Source organism: Microtus pennsylvanicus, chromosome 3 (genome assembly GCF_037038515.1).
Source record: "Microtus pennsylvanicus isolate mMicPen1 chromosome 3, mMicPen1.hap1, whole genome shotgun sequence".
NCBI classification, from domain to species: domain Eukaryota; kingdom Metazoa; phylum Chordata; class Mammalia; order Rodentia; family Cricetidae; genus Microtus; species Microtus pennsylvanicus.
Window position 1 is genome coordinate 14,974,697 of NC_134581.1, and position 18,345 is coordinate 14,993,041.

Below are 18,345 nucleotides of genomic sequence, written 5' to 3' on the forward strand. Positions count from 1 at the left end.
TCCTAAAGCGTGACTTGTAGGGCTTCCTTTGGTGATTCAGCCTGACCCCAGCAGGGCCTTCAAGAATATCTTGGTCATGGGAACTGCAGGAATCTGGTGATACTGCCTTGTAACTCCAGCAATTGAGAGGTGGAGGCAGGAGAATCAGGTCACTCTTAGCTCCTTGCGAGTTTGATATGCCAGCTTGACCTATATGAGACCGTGAAACAAAACACGGAAGCTGGAGGGATAGCTGGTTAAGAGCACTTAAAGCACTTACTGTTCCTGGTACACACACGGCGACCCACAAAAGTCCATGACCCCGGCTCCAACTCCCCTTCTGTCCTCTGCAAACACAGGCACGCGTGGAGTGCACATGCACATATGCAGTCACTCACATATACAGAAAATGTTTAATTAAAACAGTCATGCTCTGCAACCTGATCATCAGGTGCACAGTCATTGCCTCAGCAGCACATTAACTCAAAGCGCGGCCCGCCGTTGCTGCCACTCCCAACTCCCTCTCCCAGGAGCGAGAAAATGCCGGCTATACTTTTCTGGAAAGTGGGAACCAAGAAACTACTCATAGCAATGGAGTATGCCCTAACGGTGCACTCCTTGTATGCCTCCACATGTGTGAGGTGTCTTTCGGCGATGGGGAGTGGTGCAGCTCTGGAAGCGACAACCCCGGTGCCATCGAGGTCCCTGGATCTCAGAGTGGACCTACGGGCGCAGCTGCGTGCAGGCGCAGCATCCCGAAGCTCGCTCTTCTAGTGACCGCGGTGCGCGCTGACTACGCCGTCCTAGTCCCGGCGACTGCGCAGCGCGAGCACCCCCGCGGCCCCTCCCCTGGGCGCGCGCGCGACCTGGGCGCCATGGCGGCGGCGGCAGCCGTGCAGCGGCCTGAGGCTGAGACAGTCGAAGAGGCCTCAGATCCGCAGTGGCCACTGCCGCCAGAGCATCGCCCTTCCGTGCCAGCGACCCGACCAGGCGATGGCGAAGAGGCACCGGTGCGGCCGCTGTGCAAGCCACGGGGCATCTGCTCCCGCGCCTACTTCTTGGTGCTGATGGTGTTCGTGCACCTGTACCTTGGCAACGTACTGGCGCTGCTGCTCTTCGTTCACTACAGCAACGGGGATGAGAGCACAGACCCCAGACCCCAGCACCAAGAGGAGAGCCCACAGTCAGTGCCAACCTTGGGTCCCCTCACTCGGCTGGAGGGCATCAAGGTAAGAACACCTTCTCCCCGCGCTGAGCTGCGCTCCAGGCACTGCCTAGCCAAGCCGGACGGGGCCCCCACGCTGCTCCCTACATCACTGTGTGCGGATCACGCACGCGCCTACTTACTTTCCCACTGTCGCGCCCTGACACGGGACTTTTCTTGAGCAGTGCGGCCTGGCACACCAGCTGCCCTCTGTGTACTTTTCCTTTAGGTGGGGTATGAGCGGAAAGTCCAGCTGGTCGCAGGCAGGGATCACTTCATCCGAACCCTCAGCCTCAAGCCATTGCTTTTTGGTAAGTCCGCAGGGCACTTCGGGAAGGGGCCTGGGGCTGTAGTGTCTGCCCTGAGGCTTTTTTTTTTTGACCACGTGTTTTCTATTTTGAACATTTCGAACATGGCTGCTTTGTGGAAGTGCTTTCTGCATCCAGAGGCTTACTAAAGTAGAGCTCCCATCTCCACAGCAGGAGGACAGAAGTGCCTTTTCCACACTCCCATCCCAGCACCACGATCCCCTCAGCAGATGCTTCCCTCACAGGCTAGGCAGCATGACCCTGAGACAAGTGTCCAAACAGTTTATTGGAATTATCTTTGGACGGTCTGTGCTACTAATCTGTCACATTCCAGAAAATCGGGGCAGGGTAAGAGGCTGATAACCAGGTGCCAGCTGACCTGGGGGCCTCGGGGGAGCTGTGGCAGGGGATCGTGGCTAAAGCTGTGGTCTGATGAGAATGAACTGATACCCTCCATCCATCCCCTTCCCCACACGGCAGAAGCCCAGCTTCTTGCTTCCAGTATTTGAGATTCTTAGGATTCTTGTCTTTCCCACTTCCCAAGCAGAGCTCTTCAGGGTGCCCCTGGGTAGCTGTATCACACACAACTCCTGCTTTCTGAGTTCTTAATAGACGACGGGCTTTGGTGTGATGGAGAGGCACTATAAATAGCAATGTCACGTGTGTGCCGTTGTGACAAGGGCTGTACACGCGTGAACTGTTGTTATCAATACTGTTGAGTAACATTGAAGGCCATGTAAGGTCTTGCTGCAGGCCAGTAGAAACAGCTCTTCTGAAACTGGCACGAGGAGGGCGCAGGATAAACCGTTAACTGGACAGGAGGTGGTGCTCCGGTAGTGACTGGAGCAGAGGCAGACTTTTTCCTGGGCTGAAACTCTTCTCAGAGTAACAAATGGGCCTCCCTGGAGAAGTGATTGAGCAGGGACTTGCAGGACAGATAAGAGCCAGCCTGCAGGCTATCACAGAAGGGAGATCCAGGCCTGTGAACAGACCGTTGGGCTGGGCTTCCTTTCCTTAGCCGCCAAGCCTGCATGCGTCTCATTCAAGCTTAAGTTAGCGTAGGTGAAATCACAGGCCGGAGTCCTCTTCCCTTGCAGCTTGTCCTATAAAGAAGATTAATTAAAGACCCAGATTTGAAGTCCCCAAGAGTAAATTAGCAGAAACAGGAGAAATGTGAGGGCAGCCAACTTCCCTGGTGAGGCTGTCAAAATGGGTCCCAGTATCTGTTGAGGCTTTCAAAGGACACAGTTAAGGGACTTAGCAATGTGCCTTGCTATGGACTCCTGAACAACACCAGGACAAAAGAAGAGACACTAGAAGCTGTGTGGGTTTCTTTAATCCCAGCCCTGGGGGAGACAGAGGCAGGCGGACCTTTGAGTTCCAGGCCAGCCTGGTCTACAGAGTGAGTTCCAGGCCAGCCTGGACTACACAGTTTTTGGGGAAAAAAAAAAAATATATATATATATATATATATGTGTGTGTGTGTGTGTGTATACATACATACAAATATATACATATATATCTTGGAACTTGAGCTCTGAGAAAGCGTGGGGTGGGGTAGGGATGCAGCCCAGTTGGTAGCATCCTAGCCTGTCTATCTTACAGGAAGCCCTGAGTTCAATCCCAAGCACCAAACACAATACAACCAGGGGTAGTAGCAATGCAGGCCTGTCATCCCAGCACTCTGGAGGCAGAGGAAAAAGGATCAGAAATTCAAGGGTAGCCTTAGCAAGCTTGAGGCCAGCCTGGGCTACATAGGGCTGAAATGAGGGGTTAGGAGTGGGGAGCTCAGACAGGTATAGTATAAACTCCCTGTATGAGTCCTTATTTCCCTGAGACACTTAGTTGCTCGCTGGTTGGTTTGGTGGCAGATAGCTCATGTTTTACCATGAAAGCCCTGGAGCTTAGTGAGTAGATTGTACAGAAGCCCCCTTACAGCTGGGGATGCTAATCCTGGCTCTTGGGAGGTGGATATAAGAGGATCAGTAGCTCAAAGCCAACTTTGGTGTCTTAGTTACTTTTACTGTGAAGAGACTCCATGACCAAGGCAACAGACAACAGGAGTCTATCAGGGCTTACTGTTTCAGCGAGAGAGCCCATGACCACTGCGGTGGGGACCATGGCAGCAGGCAGGCATGGCATGGTGATAGAGCAGTAGCTGGAGGTGACAACTGACCCACAAGCTCAAGGCAGAGAGCTAACTGGAAATCAGCCTGGATTTGAAACCTCAAAGCCCACCCCAGCGACACACCTTCAACAAGCCACACCTCCTAATCCTTTCCAAGCAGTTCTACCAACTGGGGACCAAGAATTCAAACACAAACCTATAGAGCCATTCTTTTGTTTTGTTTTGTTTTGTTTTGTTTTGTTTTGTTTTGTTTTTTGAGACAGGGTTTCTCTGTGGTTTTGGAGCCTGTCCTGGAACTAGCTCTTGTAGACCAGGCTGGTCTCGAACTCACAGAGATCCGCCTGCCTCTGCCTCCCGAGTGCTGGGATTAAAGGTGTGTGCCACCACCGCCCGGCCCTATAGAGCCATTCTAACTCAAAGTATCACACTGGGCTACATAGGACTCTGTTTCAATGCCAGGCAGTGGTGGCAGAGGCAGTTGGATCTCTGAGTTCAAGGCCAGACTAGGCTACCTAGAGAAACCCTGTCTGGGAAAAAACAACAACAAAAACCCTGTTTCAAGACAAAAAGAAATCTAGTTTTGGAAAAGGGAGAGTGGTCTAAAGCAGTTCCAGAATTCTCAGGAAGGATCGGTCTGTGCCTGTCTTCTGTACTTGCCTGGCCATTGTCCTGATGTCCAGTGTCATCTTCCAAGAGGCTGGCAGAGCTGAGGAGACCAGGGCTGCTGTGAGCTCTGTCCCCTCTGCTCCTGCTACTCCAGCTCCCAACCTGTGCCTCCATCTCCTTGGGAGGAAAACCTGTCGGTACAGAGAAGAGTCACACAGCCTTCAGTCTCTCTCTTTGCGACAGGGTTTCTCTGTGTAACAGTCCTGGCTGTCCTGGCACTCATTCTATAGACCAGGCTGGCCTCAAACTCACTGAGATCTGCCTGCCTCTGCCTCCCCACTACTGGGATTAAAGGTGTGTTGTTATTCTTTTTTAAAAATGCTTCAAGATCCCCGTGGCAGTAGGAAGCAGAAATGCTGTAGGTCCCAAATGGTGGTAGCGAGCCATGTGGTGGCAGGCAGCGGGCTCTGGGAGCAGTGGTGGCGGGCCATGTGGCAGCAGACAGGGGGCCCCGGGCAGAGACGGCTGCTGGTCCCCGAGCCATGGCTGCTTCCAGGCAGGGAGACACATGGCGGGCAGGCAGAAACATGGATAGACACGGCATGCAGGGTGAGGTTGAATGTTTATTCAGGGGGTTATGGAGGAGGAAGGGTGAAGGGGGGTACAGAGAGAGAGGGAGAGAGAGAGAGAGAGAGAGAGAGAGAGAGAGAGAGAGAGAGAGAAGAGGAGAAAGAGACAGAGAAGGGGGAAGCAGAGAAGTGGGGAGGGAGGCAGAAGCGAAGCTGCCTCTCCAAGAGGAAGATGGAAAAGAGAAGGAGCTCAGGCCAGCAGCTGAAGATCAGCCTGCCTCAGCGGATGGGGAGGGGAATGGGTGTGGCTTGTCTCTTAAAGGGACCAAAACCATAACATTCCCAGGTCTTCCTTATAATAAAAAGCGCACGTCAAGGAAGCAGAAAAGGAAGGGCCCAAGATGGAGGCGGGCAGGTCAGAGGTAATGGAGTGGTCGTGGCTTGTCCCTTAAAGCGACAGGAAAGCACATGTGTGTCACCATCGCCTGGGCTAGTCTCACTTTTCATCCTGCTTTCATTTATACCTAGCTACTCCTGATGCATAGCCCAGTCATGGACTTAGAACTTGTTGTGTCGTCCAGGTTGGCCCCAAACTCAGGATCCCTCCTGCCTCTTCCTCCCAAGTTCAGGAGTAACAGGCCTGCCTGTCCATGTCCTGTCTCTCTTTAGGGAACACTTTCTTTTCCTGTCCTTGTTCCTAGAGACACTTGGGAAGTGAGAGCAAGGTGATGGAAGGCCTAGTCTAAGATGAAAGAAGGCCTAGTCTAAGGTGACGGAAGGCCTAGTCTAAGCATTTGAAAAGCATCTCCGTAGCTGGAGTCAATGTTTCCAAAAGGTCTGGAGCACTGGCGGTCAGCTGCCCTGAGTTGAGAAGTAAACCGAACCTTTGATGTTATTTTGAGACAGGGGTATTCTGGCCGTACTAGAGCCTGTTATGTAAACCAGGCTGCCTTTGAACTCAGAGATTCTTATGCCTCTGTCTCTAGAGTTCTGGAATTAAAGGCATACGCTATCAGGCCCTGCTGAGAATGTACTGTTCTGAGTGACTGGCACCCTCTTAGGGATACTGCTTTCCTGCTTGACCTTTTGAAGTGGGACTGATTTTTTTTTTTAGATATATTTTTTAAAACACTTTTTTTTTAGTTTTAACTTTATTTTATGTGTATTGGTGTGAAGGTGTCAGATTCCCTGGAACTGGAGTTGCAGGCAGTTGTGCTGGGAAGTGAACCTTGGTCCTCTGGAAGAGCAGCAAGTGCTCTTAACCACTAAGCCATCCATCTATCTATCTCCTCAGCCCTGGGATTTTTTTTTTTCCAAGACAGGGTTTTTCTGTAGCTTTGGAGCCTGTCCTGGAACTAGCTCTTGTAGACCAGGCTGGCCTCAAACTCACAGAGATCTGCCTGCCGCTGCCTCCCAAGTGCTGGAATTAAAGGTGTGCACCACCACCACCCAGTGGGAATTTTTTTTTTTTAACATAGACTGTAACTTAGGCTGCCCCAGAACTCATGACATTCCTCTTGCTTTTCCCTTTTAAAGCTGGGATTTCAGGTATGACCCACCACATCTGCAATGTATATGTGTGTGTTTGTGTACATGCACACATGTATGCAGAGGTCAGCACTACAGTCAATTTTTATTATTGTATGTGTGTATGAACATGAATGCAGGCACGCATGCCAGAACATACCTGTGGAGATCAGAAGCCAGCTTTCTGGAGTCGCTTCTCTCCTCCCAGCATGGATTCCAGGGACTGAGTGTTTTACCCACTGAGCCATCTCACCAAGCCCGTAACTCACTAATGAGGCTGGTGGGCAGCTCAGGTCCTCCTTGCCTAGCCTGTAACTGGGGTGCTGGAGATCCCAACTCAGGTCCTCTAAGCTGTGTGTGCTTTGCAAGCCTTTAACCCCAACAGTTTGAAAGCAGGGGCAGGTGGATCTCTGTGAGTTCCAGACTTGCCTGAGGTATGCCAGACAGGGTCTTACTGTCTCAAAACAAACAAGCAAACAAAAAAATTTAATTCAGTTCCCCATGCATGAAAGGCAAGGCCTCACTAACTGAGCCATCTCCCCAGCTCTTTTTTCTTTCTTTGGAGATGGCATCTTCCCCTGTAACCAGCCTACCCTCAGATTCAATGACCTTTGGAGCTAGAGAGATGTCATAGGTGGTTAAGATCACTTGCTACTCTTCCAGAGGACCCGGGTTTAATGCAGCGCACAACCCATCTATAATTCCAGGGCCGGGGGATCTGACACCTTCTTCAGCAGACACCAGTCATGCGCATGAACTAAATAACATTAGCTTTCTTTTTCTTTTCTTTATTTCTTTTGAGACAGGGTTTCTCTGTGTAACAGCCTTAGCTGTACTGAAACTAGCTCTTTTTGTTTTGTTTTTTGAGATAGGGTTTCTCTGTAGCTTTGGAGCCTGTCCTGGAACTAGCTCCAGGAACTAGACCAGGCTGGTCTCAATCTCACAAAACTTCTCCTAAGTCTGCCTCTTGAGTGCTGGGATTAAAGGCGTGCATCGCCACCACCCAGCAATAACTTTCTTTTCAAAACTGAGGGTTTTCCTGCCCCATTCTTCTGAATGCGTGTCCTTGTAGAATTCTACCCCTGTTCTTGGCGCTGGTGGCTGTGCTGCAGTTTGATGGCATGAGCTGTGGTTACCAACAGGTGGCCCCCTGCACCTTCCAGCCAACACTTCCTATGTATGGTCCTGGAGGAGCTGGCGTACGCTAGGACATCCAGGTGCAGCAATGTCACATTGTTTTTTTTTCATTCGTTTGTTTGTGTCTTTATATTTATTTTTATTTACATTGATCTTTTTCTTGCATGTACGTCTGTATGTGAGCTTTGGATTCCTTGGAACTAGTGTTACAGACAGTTGTTAGCTACCTTACAGGTTCTAGGAACTGAACTTGGGTCCTCTGGCAGAGCAATGCTCTTAACCATTGAGCCATCTCCCTAGGCCCCCATCAATGTCTCATTGTTAACACCAACTCTGGTGAGGGCAAAGAACCCACATCCAACAATTCTAGTCTTGAGTCCAGACCATAGGGCTCTCTCCCAGAGGTTATATGTTGTCCCAGTCTGCCCTGGTCTGCAGAATGGATCCTGGAACTAAGTGACAACCTGGGTGGGTCTCTAGTGTCCATCCTTGTCCCCCCCACCCCAACCCTCCATTTAACTAGTTAAGACCCTTCTGTCTGATGCTCTGCCCTTGGCATCAGGCTCCTAGGGATACCATTGTCCTTACAGAATTTTTGTTTCTTGAGGATCTCACGAAGCCCAGAAACTCTCTATGCAGCCAAGGATGACTTTGAACTCCTGATCCTCCTGCCTCTGTATTTCAGGTGCTGGCTTGGCAGGCGTCCACCACCCCTCCTGGCTTGTTATTATTGTTTGTTTGTTTCTGTTGATGTTCTAGCCTGACTGTAAAGAAATTTATTTATTTTTGTTCTAATTGGGCATAGAGCACGGGTGTCCCTCTCACGTGTGTCCTTGCTCACACACATGTGTGTTAGATGTGAAGGGCGAGGAGAGATGGCTCCGTAGGAAAGTGCTTGCCACACACGTTCATGGAACCCACGTAAAAGCTGGGCACAGCCGGGCGGTGGTGGCGCACGCCTTTAATCCCAGCACTTGGGAGGCAGAGGCAGGTGGATCTTTGTGAGTTCGAGACCAGCCTGGTCTACAAGAACTAATTCTAGGACAGGCTCCAAAACCACAGAGAAACCCTGTCTCGAAAAAGAAAAAAAAAAAAGCTGGGCACAATAGGACACACCTGTAATTTCAGTATTTCTATTACAAGATAAGGGGTGGAAACAAGAGAATTCTGGAAACCTGCAGGACCCCTGGCCTGTTGTTTATGCAGTGGTGAAGAGCTAAGAAAGACAAGGCAGAAGGCCGAGACAAACGCCTGGATTTGTCCTCTATCCCCTGACATATTCATACACATCGACCCTTACACAATACATACCCCCTGCCTCTCTCACACACGTACGACCTGTAAAGGGTGCCACACTCTCAGAACTCTCCAAGGTCACTGATATACAATATGTCCAGGACCCCCTGAATGAGCCTGCAAGTCAGAGACCCTACAACTATGCACTACAAGAGGTGGGGGGGCATGGTTGTGTGAGATGCAAGCCCTGCTGCCCAACTCCCACCTCTGTGCCCTTTGCCTCGAGACTGCTGCCTGCTGTCGGGGTCTCTCCAACCTGCGTCTAGTTTTCTTGATCCCTTCAGGACTGATTTGAGAGGTGTGGTTTGAGCGTGTTATTGAGTGTAGTGGAGACGAGGGTGCTGTGGGTGGGAGCCCTTGACTTGTGCTGACACGGACTGTAGCCCACAGAGAAATCTCTATGCAAGATAACTGGTCAGGAGAAGCCACAGTAGGCTAAGGACCTGTCACTGGAGGCAAGGTGGCAAGGACCCTGTGGTGTGGGAGAAACAGGGTGATCAAGAGGAGCCTCTCATGCTCTAGGCACTGCCTTGTAGCAAGGAATACTCTCTGGTTGCTGGGCAACAGCACTCTGGTCACCTAGCAACAGCTCTGCAGTCTGGCTTTCTGCTTGGGCCACATCTCATACCTCAGCCCTTCCCCCCTCATCTCCTGCCTCTTCTCTCTTAACCCCGCTTCTTTCCAGCTTTCCAGTGCACCTCCCCCACCAGCTTCTTAGTCATCTCTCACCCAGAGAGGGCTGAGGGAGGGCCCTACATCCTGGGTGGATGGGGCCTGCAGTACTCCTTCCCCCTCCTTCCCTCCCTCCCCGAAAGCCCTTTGGACACTGCAGCCAGGGCAGGAGCGGGCGCAGCATACAGCCTGCTTGCCTCTGAGTCCTGAAAGAATCCATTCTCACCTCTCCTGACAGTTCAGAGCTCCAGCCCTGGGTGGGGCTTTCTCTGCCCAAAGGGAGCTGAGGAAATGCTGTTCAGAGGCAAAGTTAGGCTGGGGTAGAACAATCAGCTTTGTGACCTTTGGCTTCATCTCTTGCCAGCATCCCTTGGGCAGACGGAGCTTCTGCATTTCCAGTTTGGAAAGGAGACCTGGTAGTTTGTGGTTATGGACCAAGAGCCCAAACCCCACAGGTTCAGCATCACTGGCCTCTGACCTATGCCATCTGTCCCAGGGTGCTTACTTCCCTCTGCTAGGAACACTAAAAAACAAACCTTCAGCTGGGCAGTGGTGGTGCACGCCTTTAATCCCAGCACTCGGGAGGCAGAGACAGTGTGCCACCACTGCCTGGCTGAGGTTAAGGGCTGTACCCACCCAGAAAGCCTTGAGGGTATTTGCAAAGCACCCAGATGCCTGCACCTGCCTAATTTTAACCCACCGTACCGACTTAGCTGTTTGCTTGTTCTGTTTCGCCTGAGCGGAGCCAGGTTCTCAGGCAGCTCAGGCTGGCCTTGAACTTGCTAAGTGGCAAAAGGTGACCTTGAACTTTGGATCCTCCTCCACCTCCCAAGTGCTGGGATTGCAGGTGTGTGTGTGCCACTGCACCCAGTTTTATATGGTACTGGGATCAAATCTAGAACTTCATCAACAAGGGGTAGGGCTAGAATTGACTCCACTGGTTGGCTTGCAGATTCCTGGTGCCTAATAAAGAAAATCTGGGTCTGTGTTTTCTACTTCAGGCCCTTTTTTCCTTTTCTGTTACGTTCTCTGTCTTAGCAACTAACAGGTGATAATTGATGAGCAATTGGGCCTATTCCATTGTTTAGCAGTACTGTCTACCTCCCAAGGTCTGCTGCCTCCCTTTCTAGAGTCCTGCAGGTGGGGGGGGGACAACTTTGTCCTGTTCTGTCTGCAGTGCTACAGCTGAGGTCCCAACACCTGCCCTTGAAAGCTGACTGATTGCCCATCCGGTTCTGAGTATAACATCTGTGTGGCCCTGGGCAGAGCACTGTTCTTCAAGTGCTGGAGAGGTAATGGCCTGGCTTCTAACATGAGCCGAGGGATTCAAGAGCTGCCTGGAATGCTGAGTGCACCTGAGCACCATTGGCAGAGTGCGCTCAGCTGTGGTCACTAGTGAACATGGCTCCCATCCTGCTGCAGGGCCAGCTTCCTTCTTGGCTGTGCTACTCTGCCAGGCTCGCAGATGACTGGGAGAAACGGCAGCCTTTTCTCTGCTGGCTTCTTGTCTCTCAAGGAATTCTTTTCTTAAGCTAAAAGGACTCGGCTTCTGCCATGGGAGCACCTGGGCTGTGTCATGTGGGTTGTCCACGCTTGAGGCTCAGGGTCTAGCTCCTTCTGACCATCTTCCAGCTTGGTTCGTATGTGGACAGGTAGCCACAGAGCAGAGTCCTGGGCTAATAGTCTTTACTTGAGGCATGGAGGACTGGAGCATGCTAGGTGATTCCCGCTGACTTCCCCGTACTGGGTAACTAACTCAGCCTTTGGCATACAGACACAACCACTTCTGCAGGAGAACAAGGGAAAGGCCCTTGGAGCTACTTAAAGCGGTTCTCGTGAATTCGAGACTAGCCTGGTCTACAGAGCTAGTTCCAGGACAGGCTCCAAAACCACAGAGAAACCCTGTCTCGAAAAACCAAAAAAAAAAAAAGCGGTTCTCAACCTGTGAATCATGACCCCTTAACAACCACCAGAAATAGTAGATATTTGTATTATTATTCATAACAGTAGCAAAATTACAGTTATAAAGCAGAAACAAAAATGACTTTCTGGCTGGGGGTCACCACGACATGGGGAACTGTATGAAAGGGTCGCAGCGTTAGCAGGATTGAGAAACACTGCCCTCAAGGATTGGATTGAACAATACTGAAAGGAAAACAAGCAAGAACGAGCCACTGTCTCTCTGACGTATAAGATATAAATCCAGCTGGGTGTGGTGGCACACGCCTTTAGTCCCAGCACTCGAGAGACGGGCAGGCAGATATCTAAGAGTTTGAGCCCATCTTGGTCTACATAGCAAGTTCCAAACCAGCTAGGGCTATACAGTGTGATCATGTCTCAAAAACCCAACCTCCCTCCATACATACACCTGGGAAGAAGCCAAGTATGGTGATACACACCTGTAATCCTAGCACTGAAGAGGTCAAGGCAGCGGGATCAGGAGTTCAAGGGCTTCCTTGGCACAGAGCAAGTTCGAGGTCACCCTGTACCCTAAGACACGATCTGAAACAATAGCCACAACAACAAAACAGCTGTCTGGGCTCAAGTCCAGACAACAGGAACGCGGCAGCTACCACACTGAGAACAATGAGACGTTTGGTAAAATATGGGACCTGCTATGATGCCACGCCAAAAAATAGGGACGGGATTGAAATCAGTCAGCACACCAAGAATAGACAAAACCAAGATAGAGATGCCTGTGGCACCTGGCCCTGGTCGCTGCCTGGAAACGGCTGGCAGGGCCCCCACCCACACACGCCACCACCTCAGTTGTTGTGGTCATGTTGGCCACCAGAAAACCAAAGGACTTGAAGATAGGTAGAAGTGCTACCATTTGAGATATCCCTAGCCTACAGTAAGTTTGTGGGTTTTTTTCATTTATTTATTTGCTATGTATACACGATATTTTTGTATGCCTGCAGGCCAAAAGAGGGCACTAGATCTCATTACAGATGGTTGTGAGCCACCATGTGGTTGCTGGGAATTGAACTCAGGACCTCTGGAAGAGCAGCCAGTGCTCTTAACCACTGAGCCATATCTCCAGCCCCTTGTTTTTTGTTTGTTTGGTTTGCTTTTGTTTTTTAAAAAGAGGCCCACCCTCTGCCATTAAATTCATCTGGTGGATTTCGCTCACTTCCATGAATCTCCCCTCCCCTTGAAAAAACAAGAAAAACCTTGCAGAACAACTCAACCTTAGCATATAGGTGCACAAACCCTTAATCCCCGCACTCTGGAGGCAGAGGCAGGCAGATGTCTGTGAGTTTGAGGCCAGCCTGGTCTACAGAGCAAATTCCAAGCCAGCCAAGACTACACAGTAAGAACCTGTTCTCAAAAACAACAAAAGTCTGGGTGTGTGCGTGTGTAAATGGATATGTAAGGTCCCCCAGCTCTGATGGCCATCAAGGTACAGAAAATACCCAAGAATCTTGTGGGGGGAAAGTACTTGTCCAACTCAGTCATCAGATTACCCACCTCCCCTTCTGGCAGAAATCCCGGGCTTCCTGAGTGATGAGGAGTGTCGGCTCATCATCCACCTGGCACAGATGAAGGGCTTACAACGAAGCCAGATCCTGCCCACAGAAGAGTATGAGGAGGCAATGAGCACCATGCAGCTCAGCCAGGTGGACCTTTTCCAGCTGCTGGATCAGAACCATGATGGTCGCCTGCAGCTCCGAGAGGTTAGGATCCTGGGTCTGAGTACACACAGGAGCGAGAACCCTGCATTACCTTTCCAGTGGCCATACCACTGGTGTAGGTTAACCCTGGCCTCTGCAGTCAAAGGCTACCCCAGGCTTGCTTGGGCACGCCCAGGCCCAGGGGCTATCCTTTCTCCTCTGAGTCTCTTACTGCCCTAGAGACTCAGGACAACAAGAAAATCCCTTTGTGGGGAGGCATGTACCACGAGCTCTTTAACAGAGCATCTCCTGTGGGCTTGGTTCCTTGCTACCACGTCTAAAGGTGATGACAAAGTATAAGTTCTGAGGTGCCCGTCGGCCTGCATCTCAGTCCCCCACACACTGCGCACAAGGACTTCTGACGGGGTGTGGTCCACTTCTCACACTGAACCGCTTTGCCTGAGTGAGGGTCGTGGTAGTTAGGTTCCAGCCGAATGTCCTCCTGCTTCCTGTCCTTCATAATCAGGCCTTTGCCTCCCCCGACCCTCACCTGGAGTATCTGTGGGTGGCGCAGGCCTGTTCTCATCTGCCTCCAAGCAGTTAACAGTGCTCCCTGGCCACAATGCCAGCAGGTCTGGGAGTGAACACAGCCCACAGGCATGTGGACCTACTTTCTGGCGTCCCTCACAGATGTCACAGACTTCCTTCCGCTTACCCTCACTTCTGCACAGAGACCTCGAGTTATCCCGTGTCCTCACCCAGCCCCTATCATTGAAGTCTTTAGCGTTATAGCAAGATTTGTGCCTTCTCTGTTTTGGTGATCCGTTACTTCTAGGGGAAACCCTACACTGAAGGACCTTCCTATGCTTTAGGTCCTAGCCCAGACTCGCCTAGGAAACGGCCGGTGGATGACTCCAGAGAACATTCAGGAGATGTACGCTGCGATCAAGGCAGACCCTGATGGTGATGGTGAGCTCACACCTTCTACAGTTCTGTGCTTGTGAGCTGTGCTCTCATCCCAGGAACATGGCCCGGAAAGCTTGGGCCCTTTCCCTGCAACAGGCAGCTTCCACACCTTGCTTTTAAAGTGGGGCAGAGAGGGGGGGGGAGATAGGGAGGGAGAGGGAGGGAGGGAGAAAGAGAGGGAGGGAGGGAGGGTCCAGCTTTGCTTTAACCCCTGGGAAGCAGATGGACAGCAGGAAACTGTCGCCCCCCCCCCCCATTCTCCTCGGTGGCCTGCAGTCTATATTCTGGAGCTGCAGCAGGCAGAGGCTAGTGAACCCCGAGGGAAGGTTCCTATGGCTGGAGGGCTGTTAGACTCCCTCTAATGTGGTATCAGGCTCACCACGCTCACCTTTAGTGGAGTCGGGACAAAGAATGGAAGGGGTCTGCCTTGGGTTATCAGAATAACAGCAAATCCACCAACCCTTCCAGAGCCCTGGATGAGGTACCCCAGCTTAGTGGGTTGGGCAGGAACAGAGGAGTCTGTTCTCATCTGGGGGGTGGGTCAGGATTGCTTTGCTAGGGTGGCTGGTATTGGAGCAAGAAGGACTGGCAACAGGGTTCCACCCAGGATGGGACTTGAGGGAACTTCTGGGAACTAGTTCTGCTTTCGCACCACAGTGTGGAAGGTGCTGGAGGATACTCAGCACAGGCTGGTCTCTCTCCTTGCCCTCTATAGGCTGGAGCATCACTCACAGTCCTACGGGTCAGGCTGCAGAGCTCAGGCCATCCTGGCCATCATAGCTCAACATAGCTCCAGTGTCTTACTTCTGGAGACCCTGCAAAGTGGGCTCTCTAATAAGGGTTGGGCTTCTTCCTTCTGGGGACCAAATCAAGGCTTAAACAGAAAACAAACTTCTCTGGGTCTTCCCTCAGGGCCCGATGTGACAGAAACCAGGTTCATCTGACCCGAGTCCAGGTGGGGACAAGTGCGCATGGCCCCCCAGTGCCTGAGGCCAGGGGCTGCTGCTACCTTTGGGGTAGGTAGGGAGGTGCTGCCTGCCGCCGTGCTTGTGCCACACGGGCCTGGCAGGCACTGATGAGCGAACCCTGCGCAGGAGTGCTGAGTCTGCAGGAGTTTACCAACATGGACCTTCGCGACTTCCACAAGTACATGAGGAGCCACAAGGCAGAATCTGATGAGCTGGTGAGGAACAGCCACCACACATGGCTCCACCAGGGTGAGGGTGCGCACCATGTCATGCGTGCCATCCGTCAGAGGTGAGCCCCTGAGACCGTTCTTTCTGGGGCAGGGTCTCCACACATTCATCAGAACCAAAAGAATGGAACTGATGAAGTGATGTGGAATTAAATTCCAGTTCTTAGAATAGGAATTCGACCCACTGAAAAATTGTCGACTAATGAAGGCACATTAGCCCTTGTGGGCCAACAACTGACGCGCACGCCTTTAATCCCAGCACCCCAGGAGGCAGAGGCAGGCGGATCTCTGTGAATCTGAGGCCAGCCTGGTCTACAGAGAGAGTTCCAGGACAGCCAGGGATGTTACACAGAGACACCCAGTCTTGGCAGGGGAGGGGGCTGGTGGCACACATGTGATGCTGCAGTGTGCAGTCAAGCCCTGGACTGGAGACTGAAACAATCCCCAAAGCCCAGAAGGATGAGGCTAAGCTGGCTGTCAGTCCTCGCTAGCACACACAAAGTGAAGTTTCCACAGCAGTGTAGAAACTAGGCATTGCTATGCACATCTACAATCCCAGAATTTTGGGAGGGGGAGGAAGAAGCATTAGGAGTTCCAGATTGTTCTAGGCTATGAAGTTCCAGGTAAACACTGGGCTACATCAGACCCCATCTAAAAAATAAATAGCAGAAGAAAAATAAAATAAAAACAGAGGTTTTGAATGAACAAGTTTACTCCAGAGAGGAGAGGTGAGACTCTGACTTAATGGCCATCTTATTTTCTCTATTAATTGGATATCTCTATGTCTGCAATTTGGGATGTAGAAGAGCTCATTACCACCACCACAGACCCTTTCTTCTCTGTGTGTGTGCATGTGTGTGTGCTTGCGCGCGCACATGTGGTGTCTCACGTGCTACCTAGCCAAGGATGACCTTGAACTTCTGACCTTCCTGCTTCCACCTCCTCCACCACATCCAGTTTATGCGGTGCTGGGATTGAACCCAGGGCCCTGCACATATTAGGCCAGCACACTACAATTATACTGCATTCCTAGCTCTGTCTTCCTGTGTGTAGAAGTCAAGTCTAGACTGGCTTATGAGGCTTCCAGGGGCGGTGAAGAGGGATAAAGCTTGTGGCTGGCCCAGGATCCACACTGGTCAGCTCCTTAAGCTGACCGTCTCACTGAATGCCCGCTGCCTACCAGGGTGCTGCGCCTCACTCGCCTTTCCCCGGAGATTGTGGAGCTCAGTGAGCCACTGCAGGTTGTTCGATATGGCGAGGGAGGCCACTACCATGCCCATGTGGACAGCGGACCTGTGTACCCAGAGACCATCTGTTCCCATACCAAGCTGGTAGTCAATGAGTCTGTGCCCTTCGAGACCTCCTGTCGGCAAGTACCTCCCACCTGGGGGTTGGCATCCATTCCCAGACTGGGTACCTTGAGGATACAGGAAAAGCCTGGTATGGGGCCAAGGATACACTAGGCCATCCTCATCAGTCACGCCCCTACTTTCCCCGCAAGTCTCTCTTTCACTGTTTGTGGAGGTAGCAGGGAAGTAGAAGCTACTGGCCCTTGTGTCTACTCAAATGAGAACAGACCTAGGTACCCACAGCTACTGTAACTTGCCCCAGAAACACTGATTTTGGCTCCACTGCCTGTACCAAGTTAGGGTGTCATGTGACTGTAGTGGCTCAGCCCTTCCCATTGCAGGAGACTTTGCCTGTTTTTCCTGCTTCCACAAGCTTACCTTTTCCAGCCAGGTCAAGGTCAGGGTCATAGAACTTACCCAAGCACACCTGTGACCTTAGCCACACAGGAAGAGTGGGTCTGTGGGGTCTGCCTGGCCTTGTGGCCCCGTGCCCACAAGTGGGAATATCCACGGTTGGGGATCCGCTCAGCAGCCCCCCCTGCCTTACAGCTACATGACAGTGCTGTTTTATCTGAACAACGTCACTGGTGGGGGTGAGACTGTCTTCCCTGTGGCAGACAACAGGACCTATGATGAAATGGTAAGGGCCAATGGGCTGTGACTTCCGTGGGTTGGCAGGGCCTTGGGCAAGTGTATACACACCCTTCCAGACCCGGGATGAGGGGTGTGACTTTTCCCTCTCGCCAGTGTTGGCTGCGTGACCATCCAATGGCAGGCAGTCCAAAAACACCATCATCCTGTTTCCCACAGAGTCTCATTCGGGATGATGTGGATCTCCGTGACACTCGAAGGCACTGTGACAAAGGGAACCTTCGTGTTAAACCCCAGCAAGGAACTGCAGTCTTTTGGTACAACTACCTGCCTGATGGGCAAGGTGAGGGCTTATGGCCAGGTCAAAGGCTTCCCTGAGGGACCTGATCTCTCCCGTCTGCTGCCCTGCAGAGCTGTTTCTGCTCTTCAGATAGCCTTCTGCCATAACCAGTGACTTCATTAGCCACAGAAGGCCTCGTGCTGCCCCTTTGGTCCTCGTGCACCAGCCTTTCTAAGTTCTCTGGGGCTAGGGAAATTCTCTCAACAACCCAGGCTGGGGAGAGCTATGGACAGGCTCTGCAACAGAGAAGCTGGGCTCAGAGGGCCAGTGCGTTGACGATGCTTTAGTGGGTGAGGTGCCAAGTCCTTTCATGGGATTATGTGTTTGCACAGCTCAGGCTGGTCCAACCTAGGGTTCCCTCCAACTTGTTCCATTGTTCACGCCACCTTCTTCCTCTAGGTTGGGTGGGTGAAGTGGACGACTACTCATTGCATGGGGGCTGCCTGGTCACCCGCGGCACCAAATGGATCGCCAACAATTGGATCAATGTGGACCCCAGCCGGGCACGGCAAGCTTTGTTCCAGCAGGAGATGGCTCGCCTGGCGCGGGAAGATGGCGCCGACTCCCAGCCCGAGTGGGCCTTGGACAGGGCCTACAGTGAAGCCCGCGTGGAGCTCTGACGCGAGGCCCAGATGCGAGTCCCCCGCTGACCAACATCAGAGACCCAGCAGGTCTTCTGTCCTGCCGCAGACTCACGTTCTGGCCGATCTTGCCCTACCCTCCCTGTCTGCAGCCGCGATGAAAGGCGCAGTTCCTCCATTTCAAGTTATTTATTGGTGTACAGCCTCCTCGCTGCTCCATCAAATAAATCCACAGGGCTTCGAGCCAGGGGCAGGCCGGCTAAGCGCCCGCGTGGGGGAGGGG

General features: G+C 51.9%; 1 protein-coding gene across 2 annotated transcripts; it reads left to right on the plus strand.

Moving 5' to 3' along the window:
- Window positions 1–827: 827 nt before the first annotated feature.
- Window positions 828–18,305, plus strand: P4htm (prolyl 4-hydroxylase, transmembrane). 2 transcript variants are annotated; one of them, XM_075964598.1, is made up of 9 exons: window positions 828–1,208; window positions 1,413–1,494; window positions 12,913–13,103; window positions 13,913–14,009; window positions 15,101–15,263; window positions 16,385–16,570; window positions 17,100–17,190; window positions 17,361–17,484; window positions 17,881–18,305. In XM_075964598.1, exons 1-9 carry the CDS (start codon window positions 855–857, stop codon window positions 18,099–18,101), a joined length of 1,509 nt encoding a protein of 502 aa, XP_075820713.1. In that variant the 5' UTR covers window positions 828–854; the 3' UTR covers window positions 18,102–18,305. The 2 variants fall into 2 exon arrangements, 1 of the variants encoding a protein (XP_075820713.1); XR_012909952.1 differs by lacking the exons at window positions 16,385–16,570; window positions 17,100–17,190; window positions 17,361–17,484; window positions 17,881–18,305 and adding an exon at window positions 14,919–15,022.
- Window positions 18,306–18,345: the final 40 nt, after the last annotated feature.

Coding starts and splice junctions, on each gene's coding strand:
- P4htm (XM_075964598.1), top strand. CDS start 855: ATGGCGGCGGCGGCAGCCGTGCAGCGGCCTGAGGCTGAGACAGTCGAA. Junction 14,010..15,100: donor GGCAGACCCTGATGGTGATG/GTGAGCTCACAC, acceptor AACCCTGCGCAG/GAGTGCTGAGTCTGCAGGAG. Junction 17,191..17,360: donor ACAGGACCTATGATGAAATG/GTAAGGGCCAAT, acceptor TGTTTCCCACAG/AGTCTCATTCGGGATGATGT.